At 53.2% G+C, this 26,449-nt stretch overlaps 12 protein-coding genes and 1 non-coding gene across 13 annotated transcripts; 6 read left to right on the plus strand and 7 right to left on the minus strand.

Annotated features, from left to right (window-relative positions):
- Positions 1-1,001: 1,001 nt before the first annotated feature.
- Positions 1,002-1,916, plus strand: SPSK_07820 (ribonuclease P protein subunit POP4; the record flags this gene model as incomplete). The annotated part of the gene is made up of 1 exon (XM_016734475.1): positions 1,002-1,916. The coding sequence occupies one exon, from the start codon at positions 1,002-1,004 to the stop codon at positions 1,914-1,916; it is 915 nt and encodes a 304-aa protein (XP_016590647.1).
- Positions 1,917-2,084: 168 nt separating this feature from the next.
- On the minus strand, positions 2,085-3,671 carry SPSK_07422 (WD repeat protein; the record flags this gene model as incomplete). The annotated part of the gene is made up of 1 exon (XM_016734085.1): positions 2,085-3,671. The coding sequence occupies one exon, from the start codon at positions 3,669-3,671 to the stop codon at positions 2,085-2,087; it is 1,587 nt and encodes a 528-aa protein (XP_016590648.1).
- A 339-nt stretch (positions 3,672-4,010) lies between these two features.
- SPSK_11210 lies at positions 4,011-4,082 on the plus strand. Its single transcript has one exon. It is a non-coding gene; the product is annotated as a tRNA-Asp (tRNA).
- Positions 4,083-4,462: 380 nt separating this feature from the next.
- SPSK_07708 (solute carrier family 25 (mitochondrial carnitine/acylcarnitine transporter), member 20/29) lies at positions 4,463-5,545 on the minus strand (the record flags this gene model as incomplete). The annotated part of the gene is made up of 1 exon (XM_016734365.1): positions 4,463-5,545. The coding sequence occupies one exon, from the start codon at positions 5,543-5,545 to the stop codon at positions 4,463-4,465; it is 1,083 nt and encodes a 360-aa protein (XP_016590649.1).
- A 1,058-nt stretch (positions 5,546-6,603) lies between these two features.
- Positions 6,604-8,511, minus strand: SPSK_07252 (NADPH oxidase; the record flags this gene model as incomplete). Its single annotated transcript, XM_016733916.1, has 3 exons — positions 6,604-6,637; positions 6,714-8,231; positions 8,336-8,511. The coding sequence occupies 3 exons, from the start codon at positions 8,509-8,511 to the stop codon at positions 6,604-6,606; spliced, it is 1,728 nt and encodes a 575-aa protein (XP_016590650.1).
- Positions 8,512-8,950: 439 nt separating this feature from the next.
- SPSK_08212 (uncharacterized protein) lies at positions 8,951-9,181 on the plus strand (the record flags this gene model as incomplete). The annotated part of the gene is made up of 1 exon (XM_016734850.1): positions 8,951-9,181. The coding sequence occupies one exon, from the start codon at positions 8,951-8,953 to the stop codon at positions 9,179-9,181; it is 231 nt and encodes a 76-aa protein (XP_016590651.1).
- Positions 9,182-12,831: 3,650 nt separating this feature from the next.
- On the minus strand, positions 12,832-14,190 carry SPSK_07541 (ubiquitin-conjugating enzyme E2 D/E; the record flags this gene model as incomplete). Its single annotated transcript, XM_016734201.1, has 6 exons — positions 12,832-12,971; positions 13,040-13,223; positions 13,261-13,389; positions 13,512-13,541; positions 13,715-13,760; positions 14,147-14,190. 6 exons carry the CDS (start codon positions 14,188-14,190, stop codon positions 12,832-12,834), a joined length of 573 nt encoding a protein of 190 aa, XP_016590652.1.
- A 1,806-nt stretch (positions 14,191-15,996) lies between these two features.
- SPSK_07375 (glutaryl-CoA dehydrogenase) lies at positions 15,997-17,690 on the minus strand (the record flags this gene model as incomplete). The annotated part of the gene is made up of 2 exons (XM_016734039.1): positions 15,997-17,114; positions 17,483-17,690. 2 exons carry the CDS (start codon positions 17,688-17,690, stop codon positions 15,997-15,999), a joined length of 1,326 nt encoding a protein of 441 aa, XP_016590653.1.
- A 1,203-nt stretch (positions 17,691-18,893) lies between these two features.
- Positions 18,894-19,187, plus strand: SPSK_08178 (uncharacterized protein; the record flags this gene model as incomplete). The annotated part of the gene is made up of 1 exon (XM_016734816.1): positions 18,894-19,187. One exon carries the CDS (start codon positions 18,894-18,896, stop codon positions 19,185-19,187), a length of 294 nt encoding a protein of 97 aa, XP_016590654.1.
- Positions 19,188-19,995: 808 nt separating this feature from the next.
- On the minus strand, positions 19,996-20,250 carry SPSK_10828 (uncharacterized protein; the record flags this gene model as incomplete). The annotated part of the gene is made up of 1 exon (XM_016737094.1): positions 19,996-20,250. The coding sequence occupies one exon, from the start codon at positions 20,248-20,250 to the stop codon at positions 19,996-19,998; it is 255 nt and encodes an 84-aa protein (XP_016590655.1).
- Positions 20,251-20,409: 159 nt separating this feature from the next.
- On the plus strand, positions 20,410-22,403 carry SPSK_07216 (uncharacterized protein; the record flags this gene model as incomplete). Its single annotated transcript, XM_016733880.1, has 2 exons — positions 20,410-20,618; positions 20,735-22,403. The coding sequence occupies 2 exons, from the start codon at positions 20,410-20,412 to the stop codon at positions 22,401-22,403; spliced, it is 1,878 nt and encodes a 625-aa protein (XP_016590656.1).
- A 1,043-nt stretch (positions 22,404-23,446) lies between these two features.
- SPSK_07494 (mosc domain containing protein) lies at positions 23,447-24,894 on the plus strand (the record flags this gene model as incomplete). The annotated part of the gene is made up of 2 exons (XM_016734156.1): positions 23,447-23,461; positions 23,518-24,894. The coding sequence occupies 2 exons, from the start codon at positions 23,447-23,449 to the stop codon at positions 24,892-24,894; spliced, it is 1,392 nt and encodes a 463-aa protein (XP_016590657.1).
- A 109-nt stretch (positions 24,895-25,003) lies between these two features.
- SPSK_08035 (uncharacterized protein) lies at positions 25,004-25,549 on the minus strand (the record flags this gene model as incomplete). Its single annotated transcript, XM_016734686.1, has 2 exons — positions 25,004-25,218; positions 25,273-25,549. The coding sequence occupies 2 exons, from the start codon at positions 25,547-25,549 to the stop codon at positions 25,004-25,006; spliced, it is 492 nt and encodes a 163-aa protein (XP_016590658.1).
- Positions 25,550-26,449: the final 900 nt, after the last annotated feature.

Below are 26,449 nucleotides of genomic sequence, written 5' to 3' on the forward strand. Positions count from 1 at the left end.
GTAACGACTACGGCGTGTAGAGGAGCGGGAAGTCGTATGAACAGAAGAAATTGTAGAAAGGCGACGAGAGGAGAAGGTCTACAGCGAGGTAATGTGACGACCAAAGGGATGAGAAGAGGAAACGAGAGATGGGGTGACAGGAGAGACGAAAGGAGGACAAAAGAAAGGACTGCCGTCTTGGAACAACCATCACATTGACAATGCCTGGTTGTTAAAGTGCAGGACGCAAAGGTGCGGAGAAGAATCCATGCGGCCCGCAAGAATCTGCTGTGTCGGTAGCGGAATCAAGAAGGCAAATCAGGAGTATCGCGGGCATGGGGAGAGAGGAAGACACAACAATGGAGGTGGGCGTGGAGGAGATGGGAGGTCATGTGGAGTGCGTTAGCCTATTTGGTGGAGGAAGGAGCTAACAAGGCCAATCGAGGAAAGAGCAGCGAGCAACAAGGGGAAAGCCGCAGGAGGGATCGAGAAGGCGGCGCGCTACTACCGAGGCCTATTGCCCAATAGCTGGGCGGCTTTCAGGTGCTGCCAGGCTTTCACAGTAGCGCAAAGTACCAATGCAAGAAAAGTCCCGAGACCAACAGAGGAGTGCGTGTGTTGGCGAGGCTGGAACTGCACGACTGGATTGCAGCATGTGCTTGCAATGTGCAAAGTCCAATTGAATACTGGCTGGAATATTTTGCGTACGAAAATTTGCATGCGGTTAGACATGCACTACGACGTCAGCACTTTGAGTGTGAGGCTGCGCACTTGTTTTAGCGCTGTCAATGACACTGACTGCAGCGGGCCAATCCTTCTGCGCAGAAATTACGTGCAGGCTCAGTAATGTGAGCCAGTCTCCACTAAATTGTTGCAAACCTTAACGACGGCCAACGCACATCCGATGACAAGCGCAGCCTCGTCATACTCTACAACCTTTGTTCACGTTCGAGGGCACAAATTCGCAAATACTCCCTCCCTTCACAAGCGACACCCTCTTATATCTCCATCTCTCCCATCCCATGGCGACACCTACACGAGGTGCTCTGCACCGGCTGCTTGAGCGCGCGCACTCACCTGACACAGCCAACCAGATTTTCACCGACAAGATTCAGCACCGCGAACAGTTTCTACGACCAGCCTCGCCCGGCCGCGAAGAGCGTGCAGAGCGTGCAGAGCGCGCAACCAACGGTGGCTCTGCCACTACAACGACGTCGGCAGCAGCCGCTTCCCTTGCCGCCGCCGCCGCCGCCAACACTGCCGCCGAGCTCGCTGCAGCGGGTGCGTCGGGCCACAACGGCCGCGATGCCCGCCGGCGGAACCGTCGGATCAAGCAAGAACAGCGGCAGAACCGGGCCAAGACACTAAAACCAAAGCCGCTGTCGTCGCGGCAGAGGAGAGAAATCGAGGCCAGGGAAGGCAAAGAAGGCAAGGGGGTGGGCAAGGGGAAGAGGAAAGCACAAAAGGTGCTGTACAGCACCTTTGTTCCCCTCCACCGGCTGTGGTTGGGCTACATCCGCGAGGTGCTGAGCCCGCAGGAGCTTCGGACGGGCGGTGCAAGCGCGGCGGCCAAGCTGACGGCGGCCGATTTCCACGGAGCACTCGTGGAAGTGACACGGAGTGCATGCGTGGGCCGGGTGGGCACGCGCGGCATTGTGTTGCGGGACACGCGGTTCGTGTTTGAGATTGTGACGGCGACGAACGAGGTCAAGATGGTGCCCAAGGACGGATCTTTTTTCCGGGTCGAGATTCCGATCGAAGAGGAGGACGGCGGTGGCAAGGCGGTGGACGGCAGTACAGAACCTGCAACAGCAGCACCTGCGCCAGCTGCCCATACCCCCACTCTGGTCATCGAAATCCTCGGCTCACAGTTTATGCACCGGGCAGCCGACCGGGCCGGCCGCAAGTTCAAGCAGCATTTTTACAAAGAGCTGTGATGAGCATTGGCATGGTGGTGAAGCGTTGGGGAGAAACGGAAGAACGGGCGACAGGACACGCATTATGATACCCCCTCCCTGCGGCCAGAGTGCCGCTTGCATTATTCAGATAGACACAGACCAATGAACATGTACTTTTTTGTCTATTGTTATACGCAACTGTCTAAACTAGAATATGTCCCACAGACTGACTTTGCCGTCTTTGCTGCCAACGGCCAGCCAGTGCGCCGTGACGGCGTGGCGCAGACGGCGTTCCTTGACACTGGTGTCTCGTCGACTGTGTCGTGAAGCCAGGGCTGTTGAACCGCCGGTCGGCGCCAAAGCCCTTTCGTCTTCTCCTTTTCTTTTGCCTTCATCTTCACCTTCTCTCTGGGTGTCCGCCACGACAACTGGTGCAAATGCCACGGCAAAACACCCCGTCTGATGCCACTTGAGCACAGCAACCTCCGTCATCGTCTGTGCCGTGTACACGCGCACTCTGGCGTCCCAGCCAGCTGTGGCAAACAGGCGGCCATCGTCGCGGATGCGCAGGCCCTGCTGGCCTGCGTGCTTGGTGTTGATCACTGCGAGAGGTTGTGTCTCGACTTCGACGGGTGCCAAGGGCGTCGCTGCTCCTCTGGTGGGCGGTGCATTGGATGGCGAAGGGGGCGACGCTGCCGCTGCCTCCTTGGCGAGAGCGGCCGAGAGCAGAGACACGGGCTTGCCGGCCAATGTTGGAGGTGCCGGTGGCGATGCAGGGGATGCACTTGGTAGTGTGGAGGCTGGGACAGCAGCGGCCTTTTTTGGCGCTGCCGGTACACGGATCGGATGCTTTGCGACCACGGCATCCGCGGCCGATGTCAGAAAATAAGAACGGTCGGGTGCGACGTCCAGCGACAAGATCGGCTGGCTGTGCGGCTGTGCGCGGTAGACAAGGTCGGCCGGTCCGTCGGCGCCTTGGCGGAGCAAGGCGGCCACAGCCACGCCGTTTTCAAAGGCTGCAATGAGCACCAGTGTTGGCTGGCTGTCGTCTGTCGCTTCTGTGTCTGTGACCGGCGCATAAAACAGTGCCAGGGCCATAATCATGCCCTCCTTGGTGCCCAGGCGGACTGTGTTGATACGCCGCTGCGACGGAAGGTGGTATATGTCGGCTGCTTCGAGGGTGAGCGTGTTGGGCACGGCCACCAGCCGTTCGGTCGGTGGTGTCGATGTTGGTGTCAACTGTTTGTCGGTAGACGGCATGCTTGCTGCCGTTGCATGCGTCGTCGCGGCCGTCACAGCCGCCACGCTGCCCACCAGACCGCACCAGGCAAACGCGCAAAAGTTCATCGTGTTGACATCGAGCACGTGCACCATCCAAGGCTGCGGGTGGGATGCCGACGACGCTGCCGAAGACGGCGTCGATGAAGCCTCCAGATCCAGCGGAAGCACCGTGCTTAGGCGCGCCTCGTCGGCCACGCCCACCTGCCACACCACCAGCCGGTGGTCCCGGCCGTGGGTCACGACCTGCCCTGCATCGTCCCAGGCGGCAATGCCCAGGATGCTGTTCTTGTGGGCACGCCACACGCCACGGGTGCGTACAATGGCCAGGTCCCAGAGGGCGACGTAGCCGTCGCTGTCCCCAGTAACGAGACGCGTGTCGGCCGTCATCGTCGCTCCGGCCGCGGCCGTGCGGTCCAGCCGCATGAAGACAGCTGCATGGACCTGGGCGCGGTGGCCGCGCAGGATGGCCGTAGGCTGCGCGGGCGGCCGAGCCGCAACAACAGACGTTGACATTGAAAGTATGGCGATCTTTTTGTTGGGCAAAGAAAGGTGTTGTCAGCGGACAGTCTATGCTTGGTCAAACCCCAAAAACGGTCTTATTAGCATTAATTCCAGAGACGCCTGTAGCGTGTCAGTGGATGCCACTCAATGTCGCCGAATTTAAGGTCACATGGTGATCTGATATTTAAATGATGCCAGTTTCTTTCATTATGCAAATTCAAGTTGTTCATTGTTTTTTTTTTTTTTTTGGACGTTTTGCCCTTCCTCTTTTGCATACAATGCCGCTGGGGTACCTTTCCTTTTAATTCCGAACTTTGGTCGATCAGTCATCAGCAAATCAGAACGCAAACATCTCTTGTAGTATAGTGGTCAGTATACGGGCTTGTCACGCCCGGGACCCGGGTTCAATTCCCGGCGAGAGAGCTTCGATAATTCGGTTTCTTTTTTGTTTTAGTTCTTTTGTATTACTGTATACTTTTTTTCTACGCTATTTTTTTATTGACAGTTTTATTGATTTTTTTTTGATAGCCGTAAAGATGCTTCATTTTTTTTATTCAAATAGTTCTCGTTTACTATGAGACCTTTCAAGCATAATGTGATCAAAACCAACAAATACTTGTCACATATCCTCAGATGTCCATAGTTAGACAAAAGGTTTTATTTTTGCAAAAAATGTAAAACAAATCTAAAAGTCTATATTCTATTCATCACGATTTTTTATCTAACGACCAGCCTTTATGTACCTTATATCGATCCACCTTGTACAGTCGCAATCTAGAATTCATAACTCTGTCATTTCTCCATCAATGTACTTTGGCTCCCAGCTCCCGCATGATCCATTCGTAAACAGCCCACTGGACAGCGTTCACGACAAACGCGCGCGCACTGCAGACACCGAGGCCCCTAAAAAAGACAGACGTGCCGCCTTCACGGTAGGCGATCCGGGTGATTTCAAGCGTCGACAGTCGGCGGGGCTGACGGGATGCTGTGGAAGTCGAGCCGAGGAGAGGTGTTGTAGAAGTAGCAATGGTATTTGGAGATGCTGCCGCCACGGGCAGCAGCGCCTGGGCTTGTACGCGCGTCTTGACCACATCCAGCGGGAAGACGCTGGCCCAGGTGACGACACCTGCCAAGCCGCCACACATTAACGTCGCAGCAGCGGAGGGGGTCGTCGAGGCAGACACGTCGACATCGCGCCCGCCCTGCTCGTACCGCCGCCATGCATCCGTGGCCAGCAGGTACGACCAAAAGTAGAAGCCGTAGCCGATGCTGTCGCGCAGGGCCGTGACGGAGCCGCCAAGAAAAAACCCGCGCAGGCCCTCGGCACGCCACACCTGGCGGGCAATGGACCACGATGAGGGAGACTTGGAAGGCGCTGCCTGGGCCTGGCCGGGTGTCTGGCTGGCGGAAGGCGACGATGCCGACGGGACAGGGCCAGCCAGTGCCAGCTGTGCGCGACACTTGATCAGCTCGGTGGGGGCGCTGACGATCCATGTGGCCAGGCCAGCAGCGGCACCGGCGACCCACGTCGTGGCGGCGCTCGTTTGCGGCGGAGGCGATGCGGGCAGTTCTCCAGACGGCGACAGAGGTGTGCCTATCAAAAACGTCTCGGCCTGCCGGTAGGACACGAAGAGCAGCGCATTGAGGGCGCCATAGCCGAGGACGGGCGCTGCGGCACCGGTGGCAAGCGCAGCCGTGCGCTGGAAGAAGGAGGGGCGTGCTGCACCCGAGCTGGCGGCACGGGGGCCGGCAGCACCTGAACCCCCCAATGGACCGAGCCGGGCATCGCCCCCCGCCTGAAGACGGACCTTGACGAGGTCGAGCGGGTTGCCGATTAGGATACCGGCCGCGCCACTGATGTAGCCGGCCCAAAAGTCGGCGGACATGGCGGTATGTGCATGTGCGCGACAGGAATGTGATGTGTTAACCGCAAAGGTGGGAATGGCCGATTTAAAGCGAGGCAGGTTTTTAGGCCTAGTGTCGGAGTTTGTTTGACTCCTCGATCACAGGCCACAAGACAGTTAATGTTTGTTGTTCTAAAGGTCGCTAATTTGACAAACGCGGGGGCCACTTATCTGGCGTAGATCAGCGGAAAGTCTACTAATCTACTCTGTTGTCTCGAAGCCCCCTAAAAATGTATTTCAAAATCGCCCAGGTTATTTCAATAGCAATTGAAAGTCGAATATAAAAAGGGCCGTTCACAAAATAGAATCGAAAGTCGACGCGACAAAGATAACAAAAATGGACCGCCCTGGGACTCGAAACCAGAATCTTTACCGCCGGAAAGCAGCGCCGTATCATTAAGGCCACAGGGCGGTGCTGTGGCAAAACGCCAAACAATCAAGACTGTTGACTGTCGTACGGGAAGCGCAAGACAACTTTGGGACTGCCGTGAATTAAAATCTTTATGCATTTTTATTTTTTCAGAGTAGTTAACTTTGGTTGGTGTGGGAGGCAGAGTGCAATGTAGCACGTCGACCGTTCTCGCCAACTATCCAAGCCCAAAGTGAGTTGTCCTTCTCTTCACAATCTCGGACCGACGACACTGGGCCAGGTGGCTTTCCCTTGATCGCTTGGCTTGCCTCATGCGTCCTGGTCCATCTTCTTCTTCCTTCACTGGCTGCCAACAAGATCCCTCCCCTTCCTGCTTCGAATGTATATGTATAAGAATAGAAGAAACGTGAGAAATAAACAAAAAAAACGACTATGAACAAAGGCTGGAACACAAACAAAGTTTAAAAAAAGGACGTCTTTGCGCCCAGCGCGCTGATGAAGAAGGGAAAAAGACTAGATGACGCACTATAGACAGGAGATATAAGGAAAGAATGCGGAGTGAACGTGACGGGGAATCGAAGAACAAGGAAAGAAGTCTAGAACAGTAGAAAAGAAACTAGAGAGGAGGCTGTCTCTGGGTTGCAACGGACAACCTCCCAAACTGCACCGTCTAGAAATTCTCCTTGCCCCAGACGAACGAGAAGCTATTGAACAAAGAGTGGTTAGCAAAATTTCCTGGCTGGTTGAAAGTATGTATTACAAAAGACGGATTAGACGTACCCAGGCTCGCTGTACTTGTTGCAGAAAATGTGCAGTGTGCTGCCGAGACCCTTGGGACCGCAGAAGAACACACCCGCCTCGGCAGGCGTGTGCAACTTGCGAATGCCCCGGAAGATCATGTCCCAGTTAGGGCGGCCGAAATTGGTCGGCGCGCGCAGACCCGTGATGGCGTCCTTGTCTGCGTTGGCATCGTTGATCATGATGTTCGTGGCATCGTCAATCTTGATCTTGGCCGTTAGGTACGTGTGGATCTCAATTCGGTTGTCCACATCCTGCGCCTCAATGGCCAGCAGCAGCGACCGGAACCACTCAAACGAGCCGAAGTCACGGCAAATCCAAACAAAGTACACCTTGGACAGGCGGGTCTTGGACTGGGGGTAGTTCATCCGGTACCATATCGACTTGAGAATCGATGCAAACGGCGTGACCCCAATACCGGCACCGACCAGCACCGACACCTCGTACTTGAACACATCCTCGGATGCCGAGCCGAAGGGTCCATCAACATAGACACGCGGAAGGACGCGCCGCAGCGCCGGGTCGACGTCGTTGTTATCGCCGTTGACACCGACCACCTTGGACGCATCCTTGTCCTTGCGGTCGAACTCGCAGCCCAGAGCCTTGGCCACCTCGCGTGTGAAGTCACCGACAACACGCATGTGGATGGAAATGTAGTCCTCCTCCGGCGCGCTGGTCAACGTGAACGGGTGGTACTGCCAGATCGATACGGCCGGGCAGCTGAAGAAGATGTACTGGCCCGCACGGGTCTTTGTGTGCTCCTTCTTGATCTGAATCTCACACACGTTGCTGGGGTGCTGAATGACCTTGGAAATGTATGTCTTGTGACGGCCCCGAAGCTCACGCGCAACACGCTCTGCCAGGTAGATGAAGCCACCGTACATCCAGTATTGCCAGAATACTCCGACTGCCTGAGTGCCGATTGAGACACAGAATGGCGCGACATCGGGCTGAATCATGCAGAAGGCACCGTGGATCGACCAAAAGAAGAAGAAGATGACGAACATGTGGTGCGTGTACCAGAAACGCTCGTAGTTGGCACGACGCGGCTTCTCAACTGAAGTAAGAACCATGCCCATGAGCGCGGTCAGCATCGTGTATCCAGTCCAGCCAGGGCCAGATGTAAAGTTGGCGAGCAGAAATCCGTAGAAACCGAGGTTGTTCTTGGCAGAAATCTGGGCGAAGTTGTTCCAGTGAGCGATCGTGTGGACCCAGGAAAAGAAGACGATGGACCACGCTGTCGTGATGTGGAACGTGATGTTCTTGTCGAATTGAATGATGCCATTCAGAGGCGTTTGGCGGGCAAGCGAGATGAAAGTGCGGCAGACGGGGAACAAGATCAGGGCCACGTCGAAATGCAGAACGAGGGCGGCGGCACGAGCAATCATGTATGTCGGACCGAAGACATCGCGAGCGTTTTGCAAGCTGTCTTTCCGTGCATAGTTGACAAAACCAAACGCAAACACCATGCCGTGAAGCAGCATGAAGACAAACACAAAGCTAGATGTGGTTCAGTTAGTATTATTCACATGAGCGTCATTTCGGCGAAAAACAAAACCAAAATCGAAATCAAAAGGACAGAAACCACAGCGCAGGAGACGTACAATCGACGGTAGCCTTCGTTGATCATCCAACGGTCAAACTTTTCGCGGTTCGTCAGTTCCTTTTGCTTCTCCTGGGTCATCTCACCCGAAAGAAGCATCCGTGTTAATGGCGTCCATCGTGACCGCTCTGACTGCTTCTCCCGGTAGCCACCGTCGTAATCGTTGTAGCCGGACATTGTCGCCGGTTGAGATTCGTCGGGTTCTCGTCAGGTGAAACTCGACGGCTGTCCTTCTGAGCAGAGCGTCCCCTTCCTGGTAAAACCCCAAGTAGTCCACGACAGTTAGGTTCCGCTCGGGGAGTCCGTTCGAGTTTATTAGTTTGCAATGTTGATGCGAGCGTATCGAGTATTGTCGTGAGAATGAAGAAGAATAAAAGTTGTTCAGAGCCTGCTGAAGAAGATCGACTATTCAGAAAAAGGAGCGTAATCGGCCTGCGGAAGTGAATGTACAATCGATCGATTAAAAATGAACGAATTTCGAGCCTGCGAGGAAGAGAAGGAGCCGCCGAGGAGAAGGTCAGATGTCAGCGGTAGGCAGCAAACGATGCGGCGAACAACAGTCTCTCGCCCTCGAAGATGAAGGGAGGACAGAGACCAACGCAGACAGAAATCAGAAATGGCGATGATGACAAAAGGAAAGAATGGAAAAAGGGAAGAAAAGGGAAGGAAAGCAACGAAAGAGGGGAAGGAAGGAGAAAAGACTGGCTTCGGTGTGGATGCGTGCAGAAAGAAAGGAGAGAAGAAACAAGAAGGGAAGAACAGGTGGCAAGGAAGAAAAAGGAAGGGAAAGAAGACAGGAAGGAAAGGAGAGAATGGGTGGATAGGGGAGATCGAGGGAGTGTTATGAGGAGTGCCAAGCGTTTGGTGCTTCAGAAACATAAGGTGATTTTTGTTGTATGTCGTAGATCATACCTCGAGACAATGCTTGCACCCGGCGGCTGTTGTGATTGGGGACTGGGATTGGGTGTCTGTGTGAGGGACATGCGAGATGAATTTGCCTGGGCCTGGCCACAGCCTTGACCGTGGTTTTCAGAGTGACTAGGGCCACACGACAAGGAATACGTCGCTGTTTCTATGTCGTTCGATACTCCGTATTGTTGTTTTGGCTTTGCAATTTTGTGGTTTTGCGACTGGGGTCGTGGTGCTTTGGAAGTGGATATCCTGTCTTAAGCCCCGACAGGGCGTTCGATGCCGTGGTATGAGTAATGGATTGCAACGTCCAAAAGAAGAGCCGTGACAAACTAAAAGGGGCGTACCGTTGCACCGTAGGGAACCGAGAAGAATATTGGCTGCACGGAAGTAAAAAAAAAAAGTATGAGAAAAGTGACATTTAACGCAGGAGAAAAGACCGAAAAAGTGATAAGAGAGGTGGCTTGTAGACCATGGAGTAAACAAACAGTCAGACAGCAGCTTTGGAATATGCCAAACAGGAGAAGTCGGATGCTATTTTTGTTCACTTGGAAACCCTGTCGTGAAGGCAAGGTGACGAAGAAAAGGGGCATTAGACAGGGTGTACGCGAAATGGATGTATCGTGAGAAGCAGAAGCACAACGGCTGCAGAGAAAGAGCGAACGCTACCAAATGACATCCGAGTGGTGTTCAGTTTTTAGGGGCTCTTGCATATATTTTGGCGCCAGGAGAGAATTGAAGGCCTGTAAAAATGGCAATGTTTGCCGGGGACGGAAGGAGGGACCGAGTGGAACGAATTAACGCAAAGTTAGAGAAAAGGATCGAGAACAGGAAAGTGCTGCCAAAGAAACACACTCATGAAAAGGGGGAAAGAGCAATGCGGCCACAATACTGCTAGCTGTTGTCACGGACGCTGAGGACGAAACAGACACAGCCAAGTTGGAGCTTGGACGGCTCCATGGGATAGGAGTAAGATACATGTGCGGGTCGTAGGCAAGGGATTGTAAAGTGAGTATTCGTAACTTCGTTACAGCATCTCAGCACATGGGTACCTCGATTTCGAGAAGAATGGACATTGTAGATGAGAAACCGGTCTTTTCAAAACAGCATACCTTTTCCGTGGGCCTTGTCATGAGAGACAGACTGTACAGCTCTAGGTTTCAAGCTTGTAAGAAGTCTGTTAGGAGAAAAGGCTATCTAGTGGGGTAGCAGCAGCGCCTGGCGGCATTCACATAAAAATCTTCCAAGCGGCCAGGTACAATGCAAACGTACGTCGTAATACTGGTCGGGCTGTTGAATTGAAGTAAGAGCAGTACGCGTCACTTATATCTAACGCAAAGGCCGTTTAAAAGCATCGTGGCCATGGCTGACGGTAATAGAATTGTTTTGACCAGGGCACTGAAGAGGATGACACATTGCCATCATCAGCGTTTGGGAAAACCGCAGAACCTACAGAAGACGAAGAAGAGGGACAGACGCGCATATTACAGGATTGGCGCGCACCCGGTCGCATTAGGTGGGTAATGGCGCCATTTTGACAATGTGAAGCGGCTTGTGAAGCTGTTTGAAGGCCGTGATGTGTGAAAGACCGCGAATACGTGAAGGGGGAGTGTAAGTCGTGGCCAAGTCAAAACGTCTGCTTTTGGCTTCGAAAGTGAAGGAGGCCGTTCCCATTGGTGGATGGGCCCCACCTGAAGCGTCGCAGGTCGTTTCGTCAGGGGCTTTCTGCGACAGGAGGGGCGGGACACTGGAGGGACGCGGGCCTGGCCAGACCCTGCCAAAATAGCTGGACAGTGACAGGGTGGGGCCCGCGCAAGCTGGGGGTTAATTACCGGTCGGCCACAGCACAACCAAAAAGTGCTGGACAGGACATCTCCGAGCATCGATAAGTTCATCGTGTTTCTCAAATAGTCACAAACAGCCACCATACGTGTCGACCATTGGTACTCGTTCTGCACGATACCTGCAGCTTTTCATGCTGGAGGGCACAGATGAAGGGAGATTTTCGTTCCACAGACACCACCTAGCCGGCGAGAACCAAAGGATCGAGACTCATTGCCCAACTCTGGGACCATTTATTGGCCGTTGACTTTCTATTGCTCCGGCACTTCTCTGCCGTCTTATTTTTCCTATTTTATATATCTAGAGCAAGCGATGTCGACTGCGTAGAGTAGCTGTACAAAGTTAACTAGTTTTGTACCCTTTTATCTACGTTTAGTATACTCCGTACGAGTGAGCTTAACGAATCGAAATAAAGGCAGAAGGAAGGCAAGGATGAAGAGAAAAACGAATGTTCTTATATCGCATTTACGTATGGCAAGAACACCACTGACTGCAAATTCCATTCTACTAAATCTCTCTTAAACTTGCCAAGTTCACAGGTTCGCTCTCAGCTCTTGGCATCTTCTCAAGAACACACCCCGGAGGTCGATCTCTAAACATAGAACTGAAAGAGACTGGAAAAGGAGGTGCGCCTCCTTTTTTATGTTTGTTTTGGCCGCAAAGCCACAGAAACATGCCTGTACCCCTATTGTGTTCTGGCTTTATGGGAATACCCATGCTTGTTTTGACAGCAATTCTACGGAATACTTTGGTGACAATTGCTTACTGGACGGCTACAATCAGCCACAGCTTGTGACTTCAAATGGAATTTGAGAGGTAATGAATGTCGAGGTTACTCCTTGTATTGTCCTCCTTGTGCCGTACTTTGTGAAGTATGGCAAACTTGACGTCTGCCAAGGCATGGCACAGCACTGGCTGTGCTAATCACGGATGAGATGCGTAGAATTATTGTGTATCCTGCGGTAAATACAATGTCCACGGGAATCGTGTATATGGAACGAAAGTGTTGATAATCTACGGATTGACATTGCCATACATAGAACCCAATTAATGTTATGATTCATTCCCAGAGCAATACTCATATCAGATTATCTAAATTGCTTTATTTTGAAACAGTGTCTAACACAAAGAAGCAACGTGAAGTCGATATTTGCAGCAACGGGGAAGGAAATAAGAGAAATGGGTCCGAACGTATAATATTTGCCCTTCAAACGTATGAATGCAATATCGAATACCACACACGATAGTAAAGAACCACAAGCAACCCGGCGCACATAGACATTGAATAAGAAATTTGGAGGTGAAGGTGTATGAATGAATGCTAACTGCGTGTGACAATGCAATGATTGAGTAGTAGTATTTATGAAAAGGAAGTAAATTGGGAAGCGTCGCGTTGTGCATTCATGGTATCGTCGTCTGTCCGTCGTCTCTCCTTAGATACCTGTTCCCCAGCCGTCTCCTAGTAATTCGTACCCTTTGCTCTTCCTGCTGCCGCCCATCGTGAAACCGGTATCGAAAGTAACAGCAGTCTCCAAATCCGAATCACGGCGAGCGCAACAATCCCGGAATGATATATAAGAAACTCTTGTCACAGGAAACAGAGCCAGAAAAGCTCTCGCATCGCTTCGCCTTTCATCTGCTTGTTATCGCATGATCGTGACTCGCATACTCCGATGCACCCAGAGATCGTTCTCGGCGTAGGTCGGACGGGTCGTCTAAGAAACAGTAGGGAAGAGGTCTCTGCGTCTAGATGGCGTATTTACGGGTCCACTCGCGCGCGGTCGCCTCGTACTTCGCCCGGTCAGTCTTGTACACGTGAGCAATCTCAGGCACAAGCGGGTCATCCGGGTTCGGGTCCGTCAGCATAGAGCAGATGGACAGCAGAACTGCATTGTCGTTAGCTATCTGTCTAGAGCATAGAAACAATGTGAAAAAGCTGGTTTGATGAGCGTACCTTTTGAGATGGTCAAGGCCGGGCTCCACTGGTCACGCAGAATGTCCAAGCAGATGCTGCCGTTAGAGTTGATGTTCGGGTGGTAGATGCGAGTTGTGAAGTTGACCTTGGGAGGCTTGAAAGGGTAGTCTGTGGGGAAGTGGATAGCGAGGAAGAAGACACCGCCGGAGTAAGGAGAGTCACCCTGTCGCATGCTTGTTAGTACGCTGATTCATTCTGACGACGTTCAAAGTTGGCGACAGCCAGGGAGAGGTTGGCGTCAGCAGGACGTCATAGTTGTTGTTGGCGAGGTCAAACTCCTCCGTCGACATATATGCCACGGCCCAGACAGCTATGCTCCGAACTGTGGGCTAGGCATACGGACGCATGGGCAATTTGCCGTGGCAACATGGCGGAAACAGTTTTACCAGACCGCACAGATACGACGCCTGCAGACGAACAACAGCTGGCGGAGGTTCGCAAAGTAACTTACAGGGCCCATAATTGTTGCTTGCCAGTGGAACTGCAATTTTGTTAGCATTATGCTTTCTTTGAGGCATCGTTCTTGCCATCCCATCGACCTCTTCCAATCCCTGATCCAAGGCCAGGACGTGTCTGCTGGCAATGGCATTCGGCGAGAGGACAGGATGGGATGCCAAGAGCGGAGCCAGGATATAGATAGAAAAATCTACATACCAGATCTTCGCCAACCGGACCAGCCGAGCAAGACGAGGGCGGATCACTATAAGATTGTTAGTTCCTGTTATTGGAGTAAAAAAGAGTCGCGAGACACACTGTGCCAGCCCCAGATGGAAACAGATTGGCGAAATGATGTTTGCGCCAGTCTCAAAAGTATCGCCAATCAAGTCTGTGCTCAATAAATGCTAAAAAGAGTTGACAGCAGTGATAACGGTGATGATGACGAAGGTGAACGGGCAGGTGAATGGACAAAAAGCCCCGCGCACGACTCAGCCCCACCTTGGAAGCCTTATTTTCGGGCTATCCGGGGTGGGGAGAAGGACGAATGCAAGGTGTATGACCGGGGATGGCACGAGGGCCAAAAGAAGCGACGATAAAGAGGATAAGGAATCCGGGGAAGGAGAAAGAGAAGAAAGACGAAGAACGTACCGGCCGAGGTCCGCGAGTTCCTTGTTAATGCGCTTCAAGGCCATTGTGAAGTTGTGATGTGATGAAGGAAAAGGGAAGAGGTCGGCAGCGTGGGTCGCAGCCTGTCGTCGATTCTCAGGTCCGTGAATGGGCGTTGACGCGCTCAATATGAACCTCAAGGGTTGGTGGTATGATCGCGTTTGTTGGTATGACGGCGACGAAGATATGGCTATCGTCAAACAAGAGGGCTGTTCTGAACGTTATATAAGGTCAGTATGGAAGCTGGGAGAAGAGTGGCGAATGTTGACACTTGTTGGCGGCTGGCAACGGTGTGAGGGACCAACAGCAAATGACAACCAGATAGAAGATAGAAATGGGGGGGAAAGGAAGTGAGGCGTTGTATGCAGACAGCAAAATGTGGATGGTGATGCGAGGTTGCGTGAGGATCAACAAACTTACCGATTTGTGAGGGTGGTTGGAAGGAAAGAGAGGAAGGGAGAGATTTGGTTTGGAAGCGGCGAGAAGAGAAAAGAAAAGAGGGATGGTTTTTTCTAGGGAAGAGGTTTAGGAAGAAAAAGAGGGCCTTGGCCGCTACAGAGGGGGCAAAGACCGCCGAGGCTGGACAATGACGGTCTCTGTAGGCGTTAATGGAGGGGGAAGGAGGGAAAGAACGACCCGCCGCCCTGTGTCCGGTGCGGGTCACCTTCCTTCTTCGCCAGCGCCTGTGCCTCATTCAGTCTCCCACCGCCCCTGCGTTTCTGCCTCTAATTGTCGCCTGGCGAGCCGCTGCATGACCCCTGGACCAATCACCTGTTGTCAGGCACCAAGCTAGCCCGCCAATGTCAAATGTTGCCAGGGCGTCTAGAGGCTTCGGTCTTGCCTGGCGGCAAGAAGAGGCCCAAAAAGGTAAAAAAAAATTGCACAGCCACATTGCCATTACATAATCTCAAGCACACACGATTGGGGCAAATGTGGCTTGAACTTTCGCGAAATTGGTGTGCTCGAGCTGACACGTCCTGACAAACCGATCTGGAGAGCTCATTCAGGATGAATGACCTACAAAAACCCGCCACTTCGTATTATTGTCACTTGTCGCATTGTTACAAATACGAATTGGCCGGATAACCAGATTCGGCTTTGTGCGTACCACGAATGCATGCATGTGGTCATTGGCTTCCTCCACACCCAGATCTCACTATTCGTTTTGATGTTGATGTATACCCAAAGGAAGACTCACGCCTCGATTACTGAACCTGACAAAAGTTCGATTTGTTTGTCGGCAGTCTCTTTATTTTGAAACTAGCGTTAAATGGTATGTTAGTCCTTCGCAGTGTAGCAGGTGCAGGTGACTACATCGAGATTGTTTTGAGACTGGGTCCCACAACCAGAACCGTCGTGTCGCGTGCATTTCTTCAGGATGGATGTCTTTGTCTGGAATTGTTTGAGGATCTAATCTTTCTCTGTGCTTCCTTATTGTGAACTTTCAGTGCTAATTTTCGCACGTTATTTTCAACGTAAGATTCACGCAACGCATTGCCGTGTATCCAGTTACATTCAGCTTGTACAAGAAAAGAACATAATTAGCCTTGGGAGAGCCTTAGTAGCAATGGCGACTCAGAAGCAGGGCACGTGTACATAAGGTAGGTGTGTACTCCGTACAGAAGTTGCACTGCATAGCTTGCCGAAGAAAGAACTTCCTCATGGCAATGCTTCCGTCGAAATTCGAACTGGTACAAGTAAATCAAGACACGGACAGTCTGTTCGCCGGAAACATGCTGAAAATAATGACTGAACGGAGGCCTTGGCTAAAATATTGTCAATGATCACTGTTCGTCGTTTTCCCTTCCCTCCTTTTGACTTCGAAGCGCTGCTTAAGCAAAGGCCTGCACGCCCGTGATCGCACGGCCAATGATTAGGCTATGGATGTCGCTCTGCCCCTCGTACGTCTGGGCCACAAACAGATTAGCCACATGCCGGCCGATGCCATACTCATCGCTCACCGCGTTGCCACCAAAGATCTCTTGCAGCGCGCGCGCGCCGTGCAGCGCCCTGTCACAGTTTTGGCGCTTGATCATGCTGATCATGTCGGGCAGCCCGGAGGCGGCGTCACCACCGGCATCCTTGACGCGGCCGACTTGGATGGCGGCCAGAGTACCAAACGCGGCATCCGTAGCGGCGTCCGCCAGCTTCTTCTGGATCAGCTGGTACCGTGCAAGCGGGTTACCACGGAACTGCTTGCGATCCAGCGCGTACGTGCGGGCCCGGCTAATACAGTCCTCGAGCGCGCCCATAACGCCCATAGCAATGCCGTAGCGGGCCTGGTTGAGGCAGCCAAATGGGCCGCGCAGACCCTCGGCGTGAGGTAGCATGTTCTCGGCAGGCACGGGACAGTTGTCGAGATGAATCATGCCTGTGATGCTGGCGCGCAGGCCGAGCTTGTTCTTGATGGCGGGCGTCTCGAGCGTGCCAGCCGGTGCGTCCTTGCGCTCAACCAAAAAGCCGCGGATTACCTTCTTAGGGGAGCCGTCCTTGGCCAGGCCTTTGGAGGGGTCTGCCACCTTGGCCCAGACCAACAATACATCGGCAATCGGGCTGTTGGTGATCCAAGTTTTGGACCCGCTCAGGTTGTAGTAGCCCTTCTTGGTCGGGTGCTCAACTGCCACCATCTCGAGAGAGCCAGGATCACTGCCATGGTTGGGCTCGGTCAGTCCAAAGGCGCCCAGAATCTTGCCTTGAGCCATACCGGGAAGGAAGCGCTCCTTCTGTTCCTCGTTACCAAACTCATTGATGCCGCCCATGACCAAGCTGGACTGCACGCTCATGCCCGAGCGGTAACCAGAGTCGACGCGCTCAACAGCCTTGGTGATGAGGCCACCGGCCACGGTCGAGACGCCAGCACAGCCATATCCCTTGATGGTGGCACCGAGCAGGCCCAACTGGCCCATCTCCTCCAGCTGGGACTTGTCGTAGTTCTCATTGCGATATGCCTCTACAAAGGGACGAGATGCATTGTTAGCTTAACGTACGTTCCTGACAGTAGTCTGCAGTCGTCTGCAATTGTGCAGATAATTGTGCTGTAATTGCGAGTAAATGGACGAGAATAAGCCAAAAATCACCAAAACATGATGGCAAAGTGGGAGCTTCAACAGGGAGATGGAAGACCCAAAGAAAGAATTAAGGGCTGCGTAGCATAACAAAGAGCCACGACATGACAGCTGCCGTCTGTAGGCTATGGTCTTCTCAGGGAGGATTGTGAGGTGAGGGAGATGGGGGAAATTAACAAGGGAGTTTTCTTCTGCAACAATAACAGGCTGAAGAATTTCGCCCCTCCCTTGACCCAATTCATAGAAACCTTACCTTCCAGGCGAGGTAATAGCTGCTCCTGACAGTAACGCTCTGCTGTTTCTGAAATCGCTCTCTCATCTTCTGTGAGAAGGCTCTTGGACGAGAGAGGATCTTGCCAATCGAATGTTGTCGCGGCAGGGGTAGAGTATGCGCGGCGCGACACGGCGGGAGTTAGGCTCAAAAGCTGACTGCCCAGGCGACGGCAGATGTGTCTAGACATTGTGGAGGGTGTGGGAAATAGGTGACATGAATTGGAGGGGATAGAAATGTAGTTGAGCGATATGAGATGTAAAGCCTTCTGATCTGCTAAAAACTTTTGGGAAGGTGCTGGTCGATGCCCTTTAAGTGATGTCAATGGCAGTTGCACTCGGTCTTGTGTCCGAAGATAGGCAGATGATTAGCGGCGAATTATCCGAACGAGTGCCGATTCGGAAGGAACTCGAGGTGATTCTTCGGAAGGCTAAAGGGCTGCTTGAGCGCTGGGTGGCCATGGCGTATTACAGTATTAGACTTGCTGGGGCAAGCACCTTTGCAGCGTGATTGACCAGGTTATTGTCTTGTTTTAGCAGGGGGTTCAGTCAAGTCAGCGGTGCAATTGCGGGGGAGGTACCGCTGAAAAAGTGGGCGCAAAACAACTGGTCTGGCGCCTGTTGTATTTTGTATTTTTCTTTTCCCGCATTTACTTTCCCCAAATGGCAGTTGCGTCCCGCCTTGCCACTTTCACGTCCATTTTGGGTAATTTTATCCTCCATCACAGAGGTGAATTGATGCAAGAGCATCGTGCCCCTTTTTCTCTATCCAGTATCATTTCATCCTCTCGGCCACTGACGCTGACACTCCACCCGACGTACCATTTCATACTGCTTCCGTTGTTCTTGTTGCGCATTTTCGCCTCAATTCCGATCGAGTCGCCAATAAAAACGATTGTCGGGACGACCCTTGATGGCGTTCATACGCGGGCACTTGGCTGAGGGAAAGAAGAAAAGAGCGTTTATGTATGCTTTTGACAGATCACTGTTAGCTGCTTCATTCCAAAGCCGCCTAGCGAGGAGAAGGGATGCCTGACAACTCTCCGTAAGGCGACATGAAGACAGCTTCTGAGAAACGCCCGGCACTCAATACGAAACCTGACGAGGAATTGGGACGTTGAACAAAGAGACATATGACGGGCGGACGAGGTTTACAAAGAACGAGATTCGGGCTCCCAACACTGCCGGCCTGGGCATCGATCTACTCGACCTCGTGGGTTATCGATTCTCAGTTCCATTCTTGTCACATCCCTCCCAATCTGGAAATGCGCAACAGGAATGTGCCACACACTGAACTGGCAGGTGTTTGGCCCATTGGCTAATGGGAGAAACTGTAGACCACAGAAAACCAGGCTACACAGGGTCAGATCAAATTGTCGGTCTCGCTGTGCACGATGCGTTGGGCCGAATTCCAGAGCCTCGCGCCATCGGCCACTAGACCAGCTTGGCAGGCCTTTGCAGTCCCTGTCCCTCCCTCCAGCCCCTTGCTGCTTTGCGTTCTTGGGCGACCTCGCCGCTCGGATCTTTGCCGATCCAGCCTCTGCGAGGACAAGCAGCACACCGTTGTCGCTGTGGAATGCAAATGTCTTAAGCCACCTGAGAAAAAGAGGCAGGATACGTCGTACACGCAGTACGCACTCTGCGCGTGGCACGCAGCCAGCCCCTGGGTACGGACCAAAACGGCATAGTCCAGGAACGCCTAGGAAAAGAAGAGGTTATTTGGGTCTGTTAGAAGCGTTGGGAGTGCCGACAGGTCCCTGATGTGCGGATCTTCCCTATTTCACCAACAGCTCAGTGGCTGCACCCGTTTTTTTGCTGCTCATCTTGCCCTTACCCGCCCTATTCTGTCCGTCTTTGCTTCCTCTGCATTCCCGAGTTTGTCTATCTTCCCCCAGTTATCGACTGGTCTGACCAACCAGAAGCTGTCTTTGACACTTTTTCGGCTCTCCGTACATCCTATCCAGCGATAGACTGGTGATGGCAGACTTTTTTTGCATTCTTCATCGTGGCCCCTGTGTTCTGCAGTGCATTATGGACTAGTGGTCGCTGCCAAAGGTCCTGTTCGTCAAGGCAGCCAGCAGGCCACTTTCCTGCGCCTCACATCAGCCGACTCTCGCCTAAGTATGCTGTTTTCTCGCTTTGTCTCTCCCAGAAGAGACATCACACGATGGGCCGAGAGCTCGCGCTTGTGATGCCCATGTCGTCGTTACGTACCTTCTGCTTCACCCCACACACGTACCTGTTCCTGACGATCTAGCTTCCTTTTCGCCGGACGGAAAAAGCAAAAAAGAAGGAGGTTGACGTGACAGAAATGGATCGACTCTGACGCAAGAGACCCAGGACACACTTGGCAGTAGACCAAGAGGCTCAGAAATGCAGCCGTTTAAGGGGTGGCAGGTCAAAGGTTTAATGGATTTTGTTCAGGAACGCTGCATCCTCAGTCTTGTGAGGAGATGCCGTAATGCATATAGATTCCAAGCTTCTCCCTCATCTCCTTCATCCCTCTCCCCCTTCCTTCTTTCTTTTGATTTTTTTTTTCTTTGGGTACTTTTCACTTTTCTCGGCTGGCCATATCATATTCGGAGATTCTGTTTGTTCACTCCTTGTCTTATGATCGATCTGGGGTGGCATCCGGTTTCCAATATAATACGCCATCCTGCCATCGCCAACTACCGAAACCAGATTTCCTTCTTCATCCTCATTCTCGCTTCCACTCCTTTTGATACCACGCGCATTATTTGTCGACTCCATTTCAACTGCAACTTCCTTTCTTTCCACAATCCTTACTTGCCGTTACATCCACCTCATCTTGAACGTCCCGCGTTCCTCACTTGATAGGTCGCCGTACGTCTCTACGACGCTATTACTCATCCTCTTCGACACACGCCAGGAAACCTTGAACCTGCAGCTATGGCTCTGTCCTTCCGCTCTCTGCTCAAAGTGGCAACTGCCACAGCCCTCCTGGCCATTCCTCGTGGTGTCCTGGCTGATACCTCGCTCGGCTGCGTTGCTGTCAGCTCAACCTTCCCGACTATGGTGTCTGCCGTTGACAACAGCCCAGATACTTGCAAGGCTACTTGCTCCAAGGGTGGCTACTCTTACTACGGCGTGTCCCAACAGTGAGTCCTTCACTCTCTTTCCTACTCTCGGCTTTTCTCATGATTTTTTCCCCCCCTTCTCTTCTCCTTTCCTACTCTTGCCTCAAAGCCCAACCTAACCCAACAACCCCTTACAGATTCTGTGTGTGCTCCAAGACCATGCCCACCATCTCAAAGACGTACGAGTCCTCGGCTTGCAACTTTGCTTGCTCTGCACCCAACCAGGCGCAGATGTGTGGCGGCGAAGATACCTCCACATTCCAGTTCCTTTACAATCTCTATGAGATAGGCGGTGGCAGCGGTAGCAGCGCAGCTTCTGCGGCTAGCTCAACGGCGCCGTCCACGACTGGGACTCCTGCCACCCCCTCGTCTAGCGGCGCGAGCGCCAGCATTCCAGCCGATACCAGCAGCACGACGCCTGCAAGTAGCTCCACCGTTTCGTCGCCGACCGATGGCACGTCGATCACTGTGACGGGTTCTTCTGCCACATCGGGCTCTGCTGTGCACGGCATCCCGCAGTTGACGTCGACCACCGAGGAGACACGAGTTTTTATCTCGACGGTTGACTGCAGCTGCACGAAGAGTAGCGCGACGAAGGCGGGCAACACCTATGCCGTTGTGACGTCCACGACTGAGGTCATCGAGACCGTTTCCTGCAGTGGAGGTGAGACTAACCCAGGCAGCCAATGCACCAACAGCTTGATTACCAGCACCATCGTCCGCACCACCGCACTCCATAGCTCCAGCTCCGTAACTCTGCACTCGGCCCAGGCATCTGCATCCTCCATCCCTCCTGTGTCTCGGCCGAGCCCCATTTCCGTGTCCTCATCCATTCCGCCCATATCTCTGCCGAGTCCGATCTCGGTGTCCACGTCCGTCCCGCCCGTCTCTCTGCCGAGCCCCATCTCCGTCTCCAATCACTCTGCCTTCTCATCTTCTGAATCATCACGCTCCTTGCTATCCAGCAACTTCATCGAACCCAGTAGCTCCGTCCCCGGCAACAGCAGGACTCCTTCCACCACTAGTACCCCGTCAGGTTCTGGCTCCGGCATTAGTGCCGGCCAGGCCAACGGCGGTGGCCACACTAACAACGCTGTCCCCGGGTCCTCTGCACCCGCCAGCTCTACTCCTTCGTCTTCATCAGCAACGGTCTTGTCCTCGTCTCGTTCTCTCTCCTCACCCGTCCCCTCGTTGTCGTCCACTTCTCCCTCTTCTCCTACCTCTTCTATGGCGAGCAGTGTCTCGTCTTCCGCGACACATTTCCTCAACTCAACGTCCTCGTCTCTTTCCAAGTCTTCTTCCTCTTACCTCAACGCCACCTCTTCTCTTCCATCTCCCTCTTCCTCATTTGTCTCCGATGACGTGCCAGCACCTTCCTTGTCACCGGCATCAGCATCTGCACCGACATCTGCATCAACATATGCTCCCGAACAGCCACCTCCCGCACAATCTGCACCGCCTGTTGAGCCCTCGTCAATCTACTGCGACGATATTACTACGGAAGAAGTACTAATCACCGTTGTGCCCCTCTCTACAGCCGCCGCCATGTCGACGCATACGACGTCGTCGGCCGTCGTCGTCCCGCAGAACAACAACTACAACGGGCCCTACAGAAACACCACGATGGTCACAGCCAAGCCGGTCAGCCCGACCGTCTCGTCGACGTCGCCCCATGCGGGCGTCAGCAATAAGCCGGGTATGGTTGTGACGGCAGCAGGCTTGCGCACGTTTGACCAGGTGTCGCTGATGAGCAAGGAGTGGTACCTGACGCTCGCGGCCTTGACGGTGGCATTTATCCTGTTGTAATGTGGCTCTTTGTCTCTGCACAACAATAAAGGACACGAGCAACAAAACAGCAAAGCAACAAAACATCCGAAAATCACTTACAACGACAACAGCACCGTAAACTCACGAACCGTTTCCTTTGTCAAATCTGTCTATATTATACTCTTGTCCATTGCCTCATGGCCAGCATCAGTTTTGTCTTTTATTGCGTCTTTTTTCACTTTGGTTTACTCACCTTTCAAGGGCTACACACTGTTCTGCTTGCATTTTTGCTGTTCACGGAAAGGATGACCGGGATGCTGGGCATTTCGGGCTTTCCATTTTCTCTTGTATATCCTCTCTCGTTTCTTTGGCAAAATTAAGAAAATAAAGGAGAAGAGCAAAGAGCAGCTTTTGGAGCAACTGATTGCTTCGACTGGGTTCTTGGCGCAGGTGAGATAGCTCCTGCTCATGTACAAAGTATATTCTAATCTCGATTGTTCAATCAAAACTATATATCTACATTGTGGACTTCTTTTTGGATACCTTTTGATATTGATTTGGATATTCTTTTGACAAAAGTCAACGAGTCTTGCATATTGCTGCTCCGATGCCGCCACGACAGCCATGGCAGTCGGCTCCAAAATCTCACCGGATTACCGCCGCCGCGTTGTCTAAGCAATCGGGACGCCCTTATTTTGACGAATAGCGATCTAGCTTCGCCGCCATTATCATGGCCTCACTGGTAATGTGCTTGGCAAAAAGGTACCGACGGTCGAACACCCCGCCTTTGCTTCAAACCATAATTCGGTCTTGCCCTCATCTCTTCCCCGGCCGCAACAATTAGGTCTCATATTTTTTCTTCTGTTTTTGTTTGCACCAACGATTCCGGCTCACCAGACTTTGAAGATCGTCGTTTGCACGTCGCTTGTCTATTGTTCAGTTGGCATCCATGTTCAATTGACCGAACCTATCCGACGTTTGGCATCAACCAGGCGCAACAACCAGACCTTGTCTCATATTTACAATCTGTGCATCGCCTCCACCGCAACAACTCAACGTCTACATCGTCCGTCATCCACAAGATGAAGGTCACAGAAGTAAGTCGTCGTTTGCACGTACGTTCATCAGCGACGGTCCATCTAACCAAGCGCAGATCTACGTCTACCCCGTCAAGTCGCTGGGCGGCATTGCGCTGCCGGCGGCAGAGCTCGACGCGCAGGGGATCCGGTATGACCGGCGATTTATGCTGATGACGACTAAGCGGAGCAAGACTGGGGCGCTGCACAAGATGCAACTTTCGTCGTTTCCGGAGTGTGCATTGTTCTCGCAAGAGTTTGCCGCCGGCGAGGCCACCGCCGCCGGCGACAGCCAAAAGAAGAAAAGCACCAGCACCAAATCCAAAGCCACCGGGGACGTCGGTGACTCCGTCCTCATTCACTACCACCCGCCCGAGTCCAAGCTCGACGGCGCCGCTGTCGACCGCACGGGCGCGGAAAAGCACCGCATCATCATGTCGCCCGTGCAGCATCCACCGCTGCGCGTCCCACTGAACCCGCCAATCCGTACCCTCAAGTCGCTTGACGTGAACTTGCACGGCAGTCCCGCGCGGGGGTACCGAATGGGCGACCCGTACGATGCATGGTTCAGTGCGTGTTTCGGGTTCGACGTGGTGCTGGTGTACATTGGTGACGGACAGCGCAAGGTGCTGGGCGAGACGCTCAAGACAGGGGTGAAGGTCCGGAATCAGAAGCGGGAGCCGAAGGCAGCGACGACGACGACACCTTGGGCCGCCTTAGTATCATTCCTAGTCTCCGCATGGCTGAGTTTGCTTGCGGTCCTCGGCATTCGAAAAAAAGCACCACCAGAGCAGGACGAGCCGTGGCTGGCGTTCTCGGACTGCGCGCCGTTTCTGGTGACGTCCCAGTCGTCGCTGCGCAATGTGCGGGCGCGCATGTCCGAAGGCGTCGACGTGCCCATGTACAAATTCCGGCCCAACATTGTGGTGGACGGCGACGGCGAGGCGGAGTGGGCCGAGGACTACTGGGGCGAGTTGACCGTGCGGCCGCTGTCCAAGATGGACCCGACGGCCTCCTCCGTGTCGGAGGTGCCTTCGCTCACAGCCTCCTCGTCCCGCTCCTCCCGCGCCAGCTCGCCAGCGGAATTGGATGGGGCCGAGGATGGCGCCAGCAGCCCTGTGGGCGCCGGATCTGGACCCGTCCGCCTGGTCCTTACTAGCAACTGCACTCGCTGCACATCGCTTAATGTGGACTACAAGACGGGCGCGCGGGCGGCCGGCGAGCTCGGCGAGGTGCTGGGCCGGCTCGCCAAGGACCGGCGCGTGGACCGGGGCAACAAGTACTCGCCCGTGTTTGGGCGGTATGCGTTTTTGGACCCGCAGGGCAGCGAGGGCGGAGGCGAGGGCGAAGGCGACGACAAGGACGAAGACATTGTGCGGATCGCCGTGGGAGACGCGGTGGCGGTGACACGGAGGAATGCAGAGCGGACGGTTTGGGACTGGCCCGACTTGTAAAAGGGCGGCGGAAGATGGCAGCATGGTTCAGAGTGAATAGTCAGGTAATTGCAGCGTCCAATGTCAACTCATAGTCTAGCTTGTGTTGCCCATTCTCTTGCCTTGCCAGTCAAAGAGTGTCCGACATTTTTGACAAGATCGATTTAACACCGTCCACCAGCCTGTCACGCAGATCGTTGGCCCCCGAAGCACTTGCACGCCTTTGGTCTCTTATTTGAGTGTGTGAACCGGGCTCATGGAATGTCGTCGGTTCCACCGCTGGCGACGTTTGCAGGAGTAGTGGTGCGGCTGGAACGACAGCAACGCTCGATTCCTTTGCTGTTGCTGTGTTGTTAGTTTTGATAGTCCGTAAAAAATACGGAGGCGAGAAGAACGTACAAATCATACGAATATTGCCTGCGCCGCCGATGCCAAAAGACTGCCGTCGTTGCGTATCACGGACGACTGTTCGATTCTGGTGATTCTGGTGATTCTGGGGACTCTGGTTTTGATTATGACCCAGACTGTGACCGTGGGTTGTCGCTCTGGAGTGCCCGGCGTCCACGTTCACGCAGTCGCGGAATGGCACGGGCCCAGGCCCAATGTTGCTGTACGCCGGCGGTGGATCATCATCGTCTTGGTCTTCCGGGAAGGGCGTGAAATTGTCCACGGCCATGATGCGAGGCGATTAAATATCGGGAATAAATAAACCAAGGGGAAACGTTAAAAACAACGCACAGGAAGCCTATACAATGGAGTAAGCCAAGCGTCCTGGCCTCACAACAACAATTAAACTTTCTCTTGGCAACGGAACGAGAGGGACAGAAGCTCCCGGATGCCAAGACATTTAACGGCACTGGAGCCTCTTTATTTGGTTTATTTGGTTCCATTCTGGGGCCTGGTCATGTACCCCAGATTTTGGGGGGAGTGGATTGTTATCGGGGCTCTGCATGTTTTGTCTAGACGTTTGTCTAGACGCTCATGATTCCATACCATGGTCTATCTGCTCCCAGGCCAAAGGAGAAAATCATTGCAACTCAAAAGACCACGACGACCGAGAACGATCTTGCTTGCCGAAGAGGGAAATGGTAGCATGACCACACCGCTTGCCTCGTTGTTGGTCGGAAAGTCAACCAGAGATAACGCCAAGACTTGCGATTGGGCCAGAATTGGGGCACAAAACCACCGGCAACGTCTGCATCCCGGTGCTCATTCTGAGAGGAGAAGCATGCCTCTCGTCGCAAGATAAGAAAGCAATGTGGCTTGTCTGTGATATTTTGTGACAGGATGTGCTGACACAGGAAAACGAAACGGCTGACAAAATATGAAATTATACAAAATACAAAACATAGTGTCACATGACTGGCTTTTTGCCCTGCCCCCATCCGCCCGTCTCTCTCGTCGTCACCCCATCGGCCGGTTGTTTATACCAAAAGAGGCGAATTCAACCCGGTTATGCCATCGCGGACCAGCAAACACAGAAGACGGTTGACGGCATGCGGGCGAAGACTGATCTCACGTGCCGCTGGGTCCGCTCTGGTGTCTCGTATTCAGAACCTCTCTCTCTCTCTCGTCG

This window comes from Sporothrix schenckii, assembly GCF_000961545.1.
Source record: "Sporothrix schenckii 1099-18 chromosome Unknown Cont41, whole genome shotgun sequence".
In the NCBI taxonomy this organism is placed as follows: Eukaryota; Fungi; Ascomycota; class Sordariomycetes; order Ophiostomatales; family Ophiostomataceae; genus Sporothrix; species Sporothrix schenckii.